Below are 14,582 nucleotides of genomic sequence, written 5' to 3'. Positions count from 1 at the left end.
TTTGGCCGTTGCTACTCCCCGTATATCTGCGGCACACTGTTCTTCAAAATTCTAATTAAGTATATGGAAGATAAACCACTCCGTTATGTGCACGCTGAATGGGGTAGTGCTCAACAAAACTTGCTGTGAAAATTACGTTTGTTTATTGTATTTCATTTCATTATTGATGTCTCATATTCAACGACTTAGTTAACACACAATTAGCAATTTAAGTCACGACTATCACCGAAAAATTTATTATTTTCACGTTATAAGGCATACATCCGTTCACTGAAGAAATGAATATTTATATCCTAGAAATTACTGTCTGATCACGTGGTTTGTTGAAACAGGTCTTCTTTGACATTATAGCGTTGGTCAAAAGTACATTTTACTGAAGTCATATTAAAGTATTGGATGCTCGGGAAAGCAACAGTGGAGTGAAGACAGACTCAGATTTTCTTTAAAGCAACATGGTCAACATAACATAAATTATGGTTCGTAAAATGGAGTCTCTAAGAGGTAGACATTCCTGATGAGTCGGGGTTGTAGTAATGTTTTAGTAACAGAACCAGATAAGCGTGTAAAAATTAGAAAAATTAGAAAAAAGCGACATTTCATCACATTTGTCTATTTACGTTCTCAAGGTATTTTATATGATTTAAAAATTTCCGGATTTCACATACATGAGTTTGTAATTCGGGTATCTCCGCAAAGTTTAAAGCAACTCATTTGATTTTGAATTAACGACCTCTTAGAACGGGAAAAGGGGCAAAGTGCCAATAAAGCTTCTCTGTAAAAGAGTAAGCGACATTACCTAATGTACAGAAGATTTTATTCTTTTTTCTTCTGCATTTCTTCATCTCTAGGCTTGATCTCTTCCATTTTTCTGCGATTTTTAACTATTGTTTAACATGAGAGGTACTCTGCTTTTCTTACAAGACTGCTGATATGAAAGGGCTGCAGGGAGGTGGTGTGTTTCGACGGTAAAATAAAACCAATTTGTCGTGCATATACGTGCCAGAAACTTGGCGCTAATAATGTGGCAACTAGCTGCATAAACTTTTAAAAAGCAATCCATCTGAAAATTTCAATCCTGTTACGAAAACCAACAAGAGAGAACGCCGCTGATTTCCCCTCGTTTTGTGGCTAAACATCTGAAACCTAATCGCCAAGCTCTGAGAGTAGGTCAACAACCATCTGATCACCAACACACAAAACAATAAACTTTCACCTATTTTGTATTTGATATAGTATCTTAACTAGTGTGAGGTGTTTTCCTGCTTCCATTAGATTGATCGGACAGTTGCTCGGCACAAGTAATTGAGACTATTTGTAAAACGGAGAAAATTTATCGTAAACCTTACCACAAAAATAGTTTTGAATGATCTTATTTCAGTGTTATACCTTGGGGCCATTCGATTACAAGACAATTTGCGTAGCATATGCAGCGAATCTCCAAGTAGGGGAAAAATCCGGAAGTAGTGAGTGAAGCTTTGTCGGATGAGGCACGCTTTTGGTTCAAGACCAGCTCCAGAAGTCGGTTTCTGGAAGACAATTTTTTCTAATGCATTTCGCGAGAAGAGTAGGCTACTAAATCTAATAAAAAAAGATAAACCGCACTTTGGTCATAAGTTACAATCATATTTTCTGACAGAACACAGATAACCGAATCGCCCATCAAATCCGCGATGACCAAAAGGTAGAATTCTAGCATAAATTTAATTGGTGATTCATGTCTTCGACGGCGTTTCGTTCACATCAGTATTCTCCAGGTTCCACTGGCCTAGAGTATTTGTAAATTTGTTGTAAAACTTTGTTCGCGAAACCTAACAGGCATACGTTTATCGAAATTGATCCTGAGTTTATTTTTAAGTGCGTTTTGTTTTTAGTGCAGCCTGTAGCAGTTAACATTTGCTTCCAGAATAGCCTACTTTCACATCCACTACGTGACTCCTTTATGCAACTAGAAGCTTTGAATAATCTATACATAAGGACGTTTGTTTAAATTAAGCGTCATTTCACTCCATCTTACGAAACAAAGGTCACAAACACTAACATCACTTCCCTGTGTTGGAAACTTTCGGGTCAGATGTTCAAAAGCAACATAGCCGAAAACTGGAACTACCTATACATACTCTTTGAAGCTTTTAGGTTAGACGCAGATCTCTTGGAGTCCAAAACCTGTAAAGGTGTTGCTCAATGTCCATAGAGCTGCGGCGAAGGCTCGCTATTATTTCTATGCACACCACTGTTTCAGCTTTTACAGCAGCAGTTGACCTCGAGTTGGCGGCGATGTAATTTACTTTGCCAAATAAGCTCCCGCGTTCTAGTTATATCGTACTCATGCAGATAAGTTGTATATATATATAATTTTTAGTAAGAGAAACAACAGTTTAAATGGCTGGTCTCCTGCATTGCTGTTGGTTAGTTTTTAGTCCGGTGCTTTATACCACTATTCATATCGGACCCTGTGGACAGAGACACCCGAACAAACAAACTGGACAATAGCGGTGAATGCAAACTAGTTGGGTTTTGTTTACTAAGTAGATTGATGCTAGTAGGAGAAGCAGGACATAGTTGGACTAATTGGTGGCCACATTCGCAAGGCTTTTGAGTCAAAACGCCTGCAATAAAAACAGACATGCGGATATACCATCTGCTTTGAAGATATTTCGAGAAACTACCTGATAAGAAGGTAAGCTACAGAGCAATCAAGTTTGTTTGTTAACTTAAATGTGATAAATAACATTAAACGGGTTACCAAAAATGCAATTAAGTCAGTCCAGAATAGGAGGTAAGAGGGAAGCCAAATAGCCTTTAGCAATTTTTAATCCCTTGTTCATTTTAGTATTGTACACTTCTCAAATAACAGCACATTTTAGGCATGAGCAGCAAACCATTTGTTTGTCTACCACACCCGTGAATAATCTGGTTTTTTTACAACTATTTTTTTATTGTTTTATGAATCGGCCTTACCAATCAAAATCAGGCCTTTTCATCTATGAGGGTTCGAAGTTACCCGGCAATAATCTGGTGATCAAACGCTGTTCTTGTGCATCAACTAACTGAAGTTCACATGTTAGGGTCGCGGAGACCTGTGCTGCGAGCAAGCACTAACGTGAGAAAAACTCTGGCCTGATGGCCCTGGGTTTTTTCTGCTGCACGACCAGAATAACTGCGCTAGGGTATGAGAAGAACTGTTCAAGGGAGAGTAAGCGGCCACAAAATCAGGCTATGGCATGCTATTCTTGTCAATCTTCCAGAAGTTACAGCCCAATAGGTATACCCCTAACACTAAACCATGTGGAGAGCAAGTTGAATCAAGGGGGTATTTTCAAGACAAAGACCGACCAGTAGATAAGCTGAGTCTTTAAAATCAGTTGATACTTTTTTTAGTATTTGCACCAATATGGCTATTTGATCAACAAAATAAATGAGGTTTCAAGCCTGCAACTCGAAAGTGGCGAAAATTTTAAAGGTTATTCCTTAGCAGTTGCAGGCTCGTGACAGCAGACAAGTGTATTATGTATTATGTCCTTCGTTGTTCCCTTTATAAAACCAATGCTAAAACCAATGACACAAGTAACTTATAAGACAATAGTAATTGGTTTTTGAAACCTCAAAAACGTCAGCATAGATAACCCAGTTATCCCTAATAATGGGGTTATATTCTTATCGGATAAAAGTTCATGAAGCTATACAAGTGCAGGAAATTGAACTCATTGACCACAAAAAATAATTATAAAACTGTGTAAGATGGGATTTACATTGAGACGAGGTGAACTAACTTCTTTTAAGGCAGGTGGGGTGGCAAATGAATGAATTATGAGCTCCCTAATCTACTCGTTCTTTTGGTTACATCGAAATGGCCCCCATTCCAAATGCATCTAGCTATAACACACTTGGACAAAATAGCTAGCATTGCTGGAACGCAAAATGATGTTCGATTACAAATGGAGCCCATACATTTGCACATGTTTTAAGTCTTTGTATACACGACCTTTGAAAAGTGAGGCTAATCCACTTAGAGAAGCTGTAGGTCAGATAATCTGGAAATAGAATGCTGTAAGCTAACGGGTTCGAAGTTTTCCAGTTTAACACACATTTTCCCTATTTTCAATTCCAAGGGTCAAAAGAATTTGGTTCATTGTTTTATATTATTTGTTGATTAGTTTCCATCTGTGGATAACTTATTCTTAACTTTTTTTAACAAAAGTCAACGTCTCTCCTTTTCCTAAAACGTTTGCAAATATACAGCAACAATTCGTCCCGATGAATTAGAAGGATACCTCAGAACTTCTGAAAACAAGCAATAATCACTTAGAACCAATACCTTTGCCCTTGAACAAAAGAAGGTTCCCTGCCACCGTGGTACGTCGCTTCTCGCACTCTCTTAATAACCCTTTTTGTAAAGCACTGAAATTTTGTTAGATGAAATCTCTACGTAGATGGCTTAAGTTAACATTCTAGTTTATTGATTAGTATGAGGAAGTCTTTCGACGTTTTACTAGCCGGCTATCACAGTATGCTTTTCACTACAAAAAATAACCTATTATGCACAAACACAAACGTCAAATTTTTCAATTAGCTACGTTAAATCTTGCGCTTATCACCTTTGAAGACTCATATTTGCTGAATAATCATGCTTTGAAATCTGAATTTGATGCACAATGCATACTTGCAAAAACGTATTTTTGGATTTTTCAAATAATTCTTACGTGATTTGAGAATATTTTCTGATCTCATGCACATGGATGAAATCAATTTAAAACTGTGTACTAAGTGGTTTATCAAATGTATGAATGAATCAACTTACTTAAGCAGCAGATTCATGCATTCCAGGATACCTCGTGTCAGCTTGCTGACAGTCCCTTGAGAAAGGCCCCTGAAATCATTCCTTTGAAGAATTTCATACAGGTTCAGATTCAGTAGTTCGAAAACCATACAGACGTGCCGGCGAAAAACGAAATGGTCAAGTAATTTCACAACATTATAATGGCCGTCAGCATCCTCCTCGTTTAAAGCCTGCAAAATGCTTATTTCTTCCTGAGCTTGACGAGCAAAGCGTTCCTCACTTCTGATGATCTTCAAGGCGACGTCAAATCCAGCTCGGTGGTCTCGTGCCTGAACTACTTGGCCAAAACTTCCTTTTCCTAGTAGTTTTATCAGCTCATACCTGTAAGCAATGTGATCGTTAAGTACAAGCTTGTATCCCGACTGATCATCGTCAAAGCCTTGATTATCTGATGAGCGCTTCTTGAGACAATCGGCACCGTCGTTTGCGCTGGGCTTGTCGTTCATTCCTATTTTGGCAGCATCCAGCCCGAGGAAATAAATTTCTGGGTAACTCAGAATCTCAGTCCTCTCCACTTGACTCAGTCTCCTCCAATACAACTTAAGTGCTTGGTGTGGGGTCAATGGTCTTGGGCCGTCGAGATCGTTCTTTTCATCGAAGTGTTGGTGCACATCATTCAGGTTCGGATCCAAAGCTGCTGCGCAGGTTGACGAACCGTTTGATCCAGGAAATCCGTTATGCGATTTTAGGTTGGGCGACTGCGGAGAGGTAACTAGAGGCAGTCCGTTAGACGCATACAGGCTTACTGATTGCTTGGGAGATAGTTCGTCCCTAATGTTAGGTCTCACGTCCGGTTGTGATTCGTGGGGATGATGAGTGTAGTCCAATCGTAAACCATTCACAGCGCCATTTGAAGAGCTGGAGTAGACCCTATCACTGGTGTACTTCACTGGGCTCATATAGGTTGACCCTACTGCTGTCTCATATATAGGCTGTCCATCGTGAATGGATAATGGCAAATAATATTTAGAGGCTCTCTGGTAAGTGTCGCGTGCATGGTTGGAGAAATCACGTGAAGTAAGCCAGTGGTTGAAGCCTGATCGATAATCTGGCACCGTATAGCGCTTAACTTCGCTGTTCTTTGTAGTCTTGTCCACAAAACCATCACCATATCCGAAATTATTGGAGATTTCTCTTCGAGATGACATAGGGTAAACACCACAATTGGAGTTGAAAGATTCCAGAGACTTATTCCTATCTGAAATGGATTTAGTGGATGCCAACTGGGAGACTGCTTGGCCCAGTTTCCGTCCGCGATGTCGGTCATTTAGCTGTCCATGTGATGACACGGCCAAATTCATGAATGACCCGGACTTAGAGCCTTTGTAGTTTGGGGAAGACTCATAAATTTGGTTGGAATTAACCCCATCATAGAGTTGAAATGGCGCTCCGAAATTTGCTGTCCCATGATTTGGGTAATTGGACATCATGCCATGGGGGCGATTACTACGTTGACGCCCCTCGTATTGGGAGTGAAAGGGTTTTGTTCTGCCGTATGGTGAATGCTGCAGTTCGTGGTCGAACGTATACTTATGTACCAAATCTTGTGAGCCCGCTGGATATAGCGCCATCGTTTTTATCCCGGTTGGCTATACTTCAGTGTTTCTTTGGAACTGTTGCATCTTTGGGGTGAGACAAACAAAATCGTAAATGTGGTGTTTGTCAAGGACACTTCGCTGGTCAACTCATGTAGTAAAACAATTATCAGTTGTCTCCATTCAGTTCAAAACTCTACAGTTTCAAGTAGGCTCAACCAATAACCCGGTAAGTTGCTTATGCTCAACAGCCGAAAAATTCTGGCGAACCCATCGTCAGTGGCTGGTTTGGAAAACAATAATACTGAGCGGCTGAGCTCTAGCTTAAATATGTACCACATTAAATTCATGTCCACTTGCTGCTGGAATATGGTGGAATAACACAACGTTGGTATACTAAAAACAATTACGGATTTGGGTATTTCGCCTCTGAAGAATGGCTTCTAGAGTAATGGAAATGGCAGACGGCAGACTTTGATGCACTAGGATTCCGTAATTTTTCAAAGGAAGTGCGTCATTTTCGTAACCTCCAAAATGTACAATAGCCCGGCCTGGGTGATAGGCGTAATTCCTCCACTATGTAGTTCAAAAATAAGAACGGATGGACAAATCCAGTAGGTCGGGACACGAAGAGACCACGTCTGTTGGTACTGGTGACGTACAAACCTGTGTGCTTTCGACTCATGAGGAGCCTTCCTTCCATCCAAGTAAGTCCGCCTAAACCTCCACTTTCTAAGTATCACTGTCCTTTTAGGCCGCATATTTGGGAGTCTTGCGAGGATGTTTACCATGCACTGTTGGTTCAAGCACAAATAATTAGCTTCCACATTTGAAGACTTATTCCAGTAGGGCCTCGATAGCAGGCATACTATAACCCGTAGGCGAAATTAGGTAGAGACGGAACGCAACACGAGAGCCTGCCAAAAAAATACGCATAGGCAAACGCGCAAAACATAAGACCAGAGAAAACAGACAAAGCACCGCGCCAAACCGTGTGAGAGCCGAAGCGGAACGGTGAAAAATCCGCTAAAACTCCGTTGGATTCCGACAAAATTAACCACACATGCAACGGCGCCCAATTTTCGCATACACCCCACCGAATTCAATGCATTTATTCGCAAGCTGTTCAACAGTCCACCTCCTGTGTGGTACCACATGAACTTTTAAATGTGGCGCTTGTGTGCTTTGATATTTTCAACTCAAAGATTTGATAATTTAAACCCAATAGACTTTTCAAAAACAAAATGATCATGATTACAGTAAGGGAATTTTTGCCGAGAATTAGTTTGGTAGTAAACGTTTGAATACATAGTTTAGTCGGTGAACACATAATTCTAAAACGCTTTCATTTAGCAACCATTTTGCACCAAAATTTCATGCTCACTTGTGTACAACGTAAAGTTGGCTCCACTGCGACCAACACAGTGTTACTTATTGGATAAATTCTTCCACCTTTTAGCGAACATACACTCATCTGCAAACTAATTTGGTTCTTTCGAGAGACTCACCTGGAACCCAGGTGAATCTCTCGTTTACGATGTTCTCGATGGATTTTCAGCAACCTTGTGAGTAGTACATTACAAATCTTCCACCTTTTCTTTTATATCACTCACGATTTGTTGTGTGTAATTTTCGGAGTAAATGGTGTCGTCTGGTATGATATGTCTGTGGACGTGCATGTGCAGCGATAGTGTCTGCTCTAAGATAAACATGCTCAGTTGGAAAATAGCGCGGTTTTCAATAGCGGTTCGTCCATATCTCGATAGAGGATCATTTTTACTAACAAGGGTTCATCCATGGATTCTCGATTCGGTTGAAAAACCGGACGCCCAAAGGGTAGTACCAAATGCGGGTTCTACGAAAATTATCATAAATCGCCAAATGTATCAACGAATACCGTGATGTAGTACTCAAGTATTCAAACACATGCACGCTTCTGATTATCAGGCCCTAAACAGGTATGATAGCTTTCATGAACGCAGTCCTATAAATTGTCTATTACCGTACCTAATTACTAATATCTGGGCTCCTACTCATGTGTAGCATCAAGTTCGATAACGATTGCAAACCTTGAAAGTACATAACAAGTTCCGGCGAACAAGACGTTGAAGTCTGAAACTGTCATCAACGTTCATTAAAAAGGTACATATTGGAGGACGTTTGCAAGAAAATGGGTACGTCCTATGGTTCAGTGGGCAAAAGACAAACCATTGTAATAATAAACATCGGCAGTTGAGGGGATGGTTGTACTATATTGCATCGTCAACCTCTTTCCATCGAGGATATTTTCGCCCTAGATGTTCAAGCGTCGGTATGTGAAGGAAAAACACCATCTGGTCTAGAAATTGCATACCTTCCACCACTGAATAGTGTACTATACTAGCTAATTTTTTGGTCGCGTGTTGGTTCTGCTCAGTGCTTTCGGAAAGGAGTAGAAGTCGTAAATTAAAGTGCACCAGAACACAAACATTTTGATAAACTCCTTTAGGGCTTATTGATTGATAAGAAACGAGGAAAACGGACGCAATCTGTCTCCCTGCCATATCTCTTCTCCACATACACAGAATGATCTCGTGGAGCAGTGGTCACCATCAAAACCTCAACTTCGTACACAAAGTGAACCAATAGAACGTTTGAAGGAAATTAACAAACTGATGGATGTTTAGGAAGACTAAGGGATCGTGGACAGGCACCACAAGTTCATCCTTTGGTTCAGCCTTGTCTGATCAACAGTCTGGCTTGATACACACATCTAGGGACAAACAACCGATACATGGTTTTGGCGGTCACTCTACCCCAGAGGCCAAAAATTCACCGCGAAGTTCTTTCGGAGAGGCATTCCACATGAGGCAACACACCTTCTTACAGCGCTTATCAAATATGGTCTTGAGAAAGAAGGGCTCAGGATTTAAGCAGATTGACGTCACACTGAAATCTCAGAGACATGTAGAATGCTCTTGTGGACCTACTAATTACGCTTAACCCGGCAGATGTAGTCCACTGTCTTCCTCCTCTGTTTACTTGCCTTACGCCATAAGTCATCACTCAAGTAGCACGGGTGCATCGCCAATTGCCCTTGATTCCTAATTTAGCCTTTTACTAATAAAATCCATAAAATAATACTGTTGTTTTCTGTCTGTTGCCACTGAAGATGAACACAACGCAAACAACATATGGCAAAAACGGACATTTCAATTGTCGAAAATCTCTTTAAAGAATACCTTGGAATAGCCTAAAGATACACTGGGACTCCAAAGGCTCGCATCGATATGCAAAGCAGTAGATTCCTTCGTCACAATCTGGGTTGCACCGCAATAAAGCCTACCTCGTCAAGCAAGCAAAAACACCCACATTTCATGAGTGGATACATACAAAAAGGAATGATATACTGACAATGAGATTCCTGAATACAAGTGTGGCGCCAAGATGCTCTTTCGCCATGCGCCACATGCTGACTGAAGCCGATAGCCTTGCCTCGCTAATAGGTGGTCATTGCTCTTACATTCACTTCCCCTCCTAGATCATGGTATTATCCAATGCATGGAGTGACCTCCACAAAATCTAGTCAGTCATCCCGCAAGTTCTACCTGCGTAGGATCTTGTATTTGCTTCCCCTTACCACCTCGCATTTTCGCGTACCTATAATGATTTTCTCTGTCTCCGTTAATACAGTAGCTTATATTGGTAAGCTCAGTGAGTCATGGATTGCCGGGCCACTAAGTACAAATCTACCTCAATCCTCTCCCATTTAACAACATGCTGTCACAATCCCAATCGTGGTAAACTTTCAGTTTTTCCCTTTTTTAGACTTACCCCTATCCGATGCCTCCCAAAACTTACCAAACCCTATTGGTCTCATTCTATTCCCTCTACTTCCCGAGCACTGATCTTCGGCTTTACCTGACTCGGACGCCCATTTTGGTTATTATCTGATCTGTGCTTCGCATCCGAAGGGTTCCCCGTCCGGACCAAGAAATACCTGAGACCTTACAGCGCTCTAGTCTTACATTAGCGGATAGCGTGGACCAACCCGAAAAATCCTGCTTTTCACAGAACAGCACATCCCAGTCCAAACACATCAAACATGGCGTTTATCACAGGGTTGAACAGAAAACGAAGTATGTCAGCGCAATGATGGCAAAGCACTGCCATACCCAGTTTGATAGAATACCCGTCTTACCTTTGGCGATGCCCTCGCTCATTCGCGCCCCCACCCCTAACTGTGAAAGAACTATCCACCTTGCCCCAGCCGCCTCCTACTCGTTCATTCTAATCAGCTGAACCTCCCGTTTCAGATGTTAAATTCTCGTTGAATTTCATTCCATGCTCCCCCCAAAGTGATTCATTTTCTGTGCACTTCACGTTCCGTCTTGTGGGTTAGCACTAAACTCGCTCCCCCGGCAAAGTTTTACCCCGGACCCCACTCGAGAAGTGACATTTGTGAATCTCTACAGTTTCAGCGTACACCGTGTGAATGAGATTCCAGCTACCACTTATCCCTATTAACGACCCTCCACCCCATTATCCCCACTTCTCCTTTTTATGGCCCTGAATATAAGCCCAACCGTACAAGACCGAACACACCTCATCGGTGGTCTTAGTCTTAAGTTCGCATGGACCAGCCAGATCCAGACACCGCACCAGGTTCGTTTTTCTGGTTAAGCGGTTTTCTCAAGTTGAAGCTGTCTCATCATGCACGAAGAAGCATGCCTTCTTTGCTCTGTCGTTCCATTTCTGCCCGCCACCTTGGTATATCCTCACCCCAAAAAAGATACACTCTTAGTAACTGTGTATCCTTTCCCATGCTGGTGTAGGCGGGTGTGGGTCCAGATCCAATATTTCTCACAATTTATGAAATCGTCCTATTTTGGCGCAGTCCTCAGAACCCGCAAATCCCCAGATGTGCTCCGCTCTCACTGTAACTTATGATCATGCATGCTTGTATGCCACCCCTTAGTGGGGGGTGAACATTATTATCATGATACAGTAAATGAGGCACTTGGAAACACGCAGCTATGCAGACGTTGAAAGTTATCTGTAGATTTTCGCAAAACGCAAGCACATCAAAACGATTTACTTGCAAGGAAATTCCTTAACGATGATTTTGAGCTGGCTAGAAAAAAGAGAGCGCAAAAGCGGAAGACGTAATGCGAAAGGTGCTAAGAAGCAGGAGCCAATTGTGTATCCGCGTAGTGCGGACGACCTGTGGGCAGATTATTTTGCAGCAGCTGGAAGGAACTGACCCTGCTAAAGCAACGGAGAAGGCAGTTTTTCCGGAAAGGGCGCCGTAATTAATCCGACCGTTTAGTCAGCGAACGCAGCAGGAGCAATGGGTATGCGGAATCACACATTGCAATAATATGAAGGGGTGCTAAAATGCGTGGAAAATCCCAATTCTCAAAAATTGAAGAGCCTGCTGAGACTACATCGCTGACCGGAACTCAGGAACTCCGGAACCCAGCCTACAGACAGGATGTTAAAAATAGCACTATGAACCCAAACTTTCGCACCATTTCAAAGGCCAGTACCTCAGGGATGACCGTCCGATAGAAAAACAACAAGAACGCCACCAATACAGTGGACCATGAACCGCAAGCGACTATTGATAATTTGGTTATTACGAAGCAGCTCTTTAGGATTGGCTCAGAGCAACAATGAAACAACCCGAATTGACCTGAAACCAGTCACTTTAGAGTGTATTATAAAGCCTTTACATAGGGGTAAACGGATGCTAAAGGAAGTTACCATACCATCATGACTTGGCCTAAGCCAAATGGTTAGATGTGGAATGAAAGTTGTGGTACTAGGCTGTCCAAAATCTCGAGGCTGGGGAGGAAGAACATACTATTCTGAATTTTTGGGATGTTATGATTCATTTCCCGTTCAGCAAAACGCTGATGCGGTGGCCAATCACAAAAGTGTTCAGCAGTGGTGGATGTGATAAAGCGGGCTAGCGCCGTTCACAACCAAGTAGAAAAGCAGGCAGTGCATTATACAGATCACCGGATATGCATACCAATAACGAGCACTGTTTGGCTCAATCTGTCCTCGTGAGTACAATGCACGTTTTCCCGACACACGAGAAACAGATCAGGATCATGGTAACTTTCTAAAAAGCAGAAGCTCCGACGCTTGAGTACACAATGGGCCAAGAAAATGCAGGTTAATTGAGACGAATTCACCGGAAGGAGTTCCATTTGAAGCCCTGGCCTCCACTAAATCAATCTTTATAGAAGTCAAACGCAGAAAAAATTTGTATCGCGAGCTCCTAAGCACTCTATGTGAAGGTGGGTAGCACCAACTTAGTGGCGAAAAGTTCACTGGAAGAAAACGTTTTCGTGAGAGAAATCTTGCTTCCACAGCAGTGGAACCATCAAGAAAATTTGATGGCGTCTGGGCCAAGTTGACTGCAAATCACTGTGCTTACGGAGTTACCCTATGTCACTGTAGTACCTCATAGAAAATACACTTTCGGTCAGCCATTCTGCTGATTAGCCATCCGCATAGGCATGTTTCCACGAACGCGGTTGCCTCAAGATAGGATGGACCAGTATGCTACCCGTAGATGACTGTGCTCACTGCGTTACTCGTACCCACTGATCCGTCCGATACAGGTCATCCTAGTTGGTGCCGTACGACCTATGAGTATCTTCTGCGCATGAAAAAAACGCGAATACCCGCAGTCCTCCCCTTGGTTTTTCAACATCTGTAGGACATCAGGGCGCGCCATGGCGCTCACTAAGCCCAAACGTTAAAAACTAGGAGACCGGTTGATACTGTGAGGTTGCAAATATTTAAAGTTGTTATCATAAGCTGTCTGTCCTTTGTACATAGGACTAGAAACATATCCCAGTACCTTTCGGCGGATGATAGGTTTGTTTTATACTTCAAATTATTCGTTCAACCGCAATGCCTCCATCCACACCCGCATCCACTTGGATTGCTAGCTCCGTTAATTTCGTTTCAGGTGGCTCATTCAAGCCCAGACCGGTGAACAACAACCCTAAGATCTATAATCAAATGGAAGAGAAAACTTCAGAACGGCACTCTAAAAGTCGGGCTTCGAACCTGATTTCTTCCATTTCATTCTAATGACGATGGCCCACTTTGTTTATCACAAGTTTGTGACCATTAGTTTTCCTCTTTTGTGTTCATTTAGTGGATCGATTTCCTTGCTCCGCGCACGTAATCCTCACACGCCCGTCCACAACAGCGGCCTAAGGTCACATCACTTGCCTGTAGGTCCACTTTGCTATCTAACACTCCTTCATCACCCATCTGTATCCTTTGTCTCCAATTGTATAATATTTTTTGCGATGAGTTTGTGCCAAATTCAGTCATCCATCGTGTAAAATCAATGTGGCAATCCATGTCATTTCACTATTTTTTGTGGCCTTCCTCCTGTCTTTAAATTTTTGATGTCGGCTGTTTTTTTCTCTCAAACAACTACGTTGTATCCGGATAAACTGAGGTCGAAATTATTCTTTTATTATGTTTTCCAAGATAGTCATGTGTTTCTCGCCACTAAAACTGATCTGGACTCCTTCAAGGAAGTACACCGATAGATATGTTACACTTCTCAAAATAATCTCATGGTCATAACAGAAACAAACGAATTTATCGGTCACAACAATGGATTGTAGGCAAATGCACACTGAAAGCAGGCATCTATTAACATATTTGCCAGCAGTATTTGCTGGTGAGGGGTTTGATGATAACGTCAAGATTTTGCTGTTTACGAGCATTTCGCCCGGCAGTAGAGTCCTGATTGCAAATTGAGGGCTACTTCATCCTCAGCCAAACTCTATTCGCAGCCTCAGCTTTCCTCAGGTTAATAATAATAATAATGTATATTCCTAACTTGTGGGTTGCATACCGTCTGGCATGATCATGCGTTTACAGTCAGACTGGGGTATGATGGGGGGTTTGCGTGTAGTGGGGATTGTGTGAAAAGGGGACAATGTCGTAAACAGTGGGAGGTACTCGATTAAATACTAATAATGTTTCTTTTGCAACTTATAGGAAACAATAGCAATGACGTCCGATTAATTCAAAGACTCAGTCGGCTGACATGAACTAAAAGTGGAAAACCATTGCTGGTCATGAGTAACCTTGGGCGGTTGGGTAAATGGCGGGAGTCATAACCAGCAAAAGTGTCTGGCGGCTAGAAGCATACCCAAAATTTCTCTGAAACCGTGGTTCGAAGGAGG

General features: G+C 42.0%; 1 protein-coding gene across 1 annotated transcript in view; it reads right to left on the bottom strand.

Annotated features, from left to right (window-relative positions):
- T265_02834 (hypothetical protein) overlaps positions 1 to 6,515 on the bottom strand; it is a gene marked incomplete at both ends in the record, with an annotated part of 65,356 nt that extends 58,841 nt beyond the window's left edge. The window contains one exon of the mRNA XM_009167178.1: positions 4,795 to 6,515. Within this exon, the coding sequence (XP_009165442.1) occupies positions 4,795 to 6,408 (1,614 nt within the window). The remainder of the gene's footprint in view (positions 1 to 4,794) is intronic.
- Between the last annotated feature and the right edge of the window lie 8,067 nt (positions 6,516 to 14,582).

Source organism: Opisthorchis viverrini (genome assembly GCF_000715545.1).
Source record: "Opisthorchis viverrini unplaced genomic scaffold opera_v5_37, whole genome shotgun sequence".
Lineage (NCBI taxonomy): Eukaryota > Metazoa > Platyhelminthes > Trematoda > Opisthorchiida > Opisthorchiidae > Opisthorchis > Opisthorchis viverrini.
The sequence above is the reverse complement of the archived record's forward strand: the minus strand, read 5'-3'. Positions and strand labels throughout refer to the sequence as shown.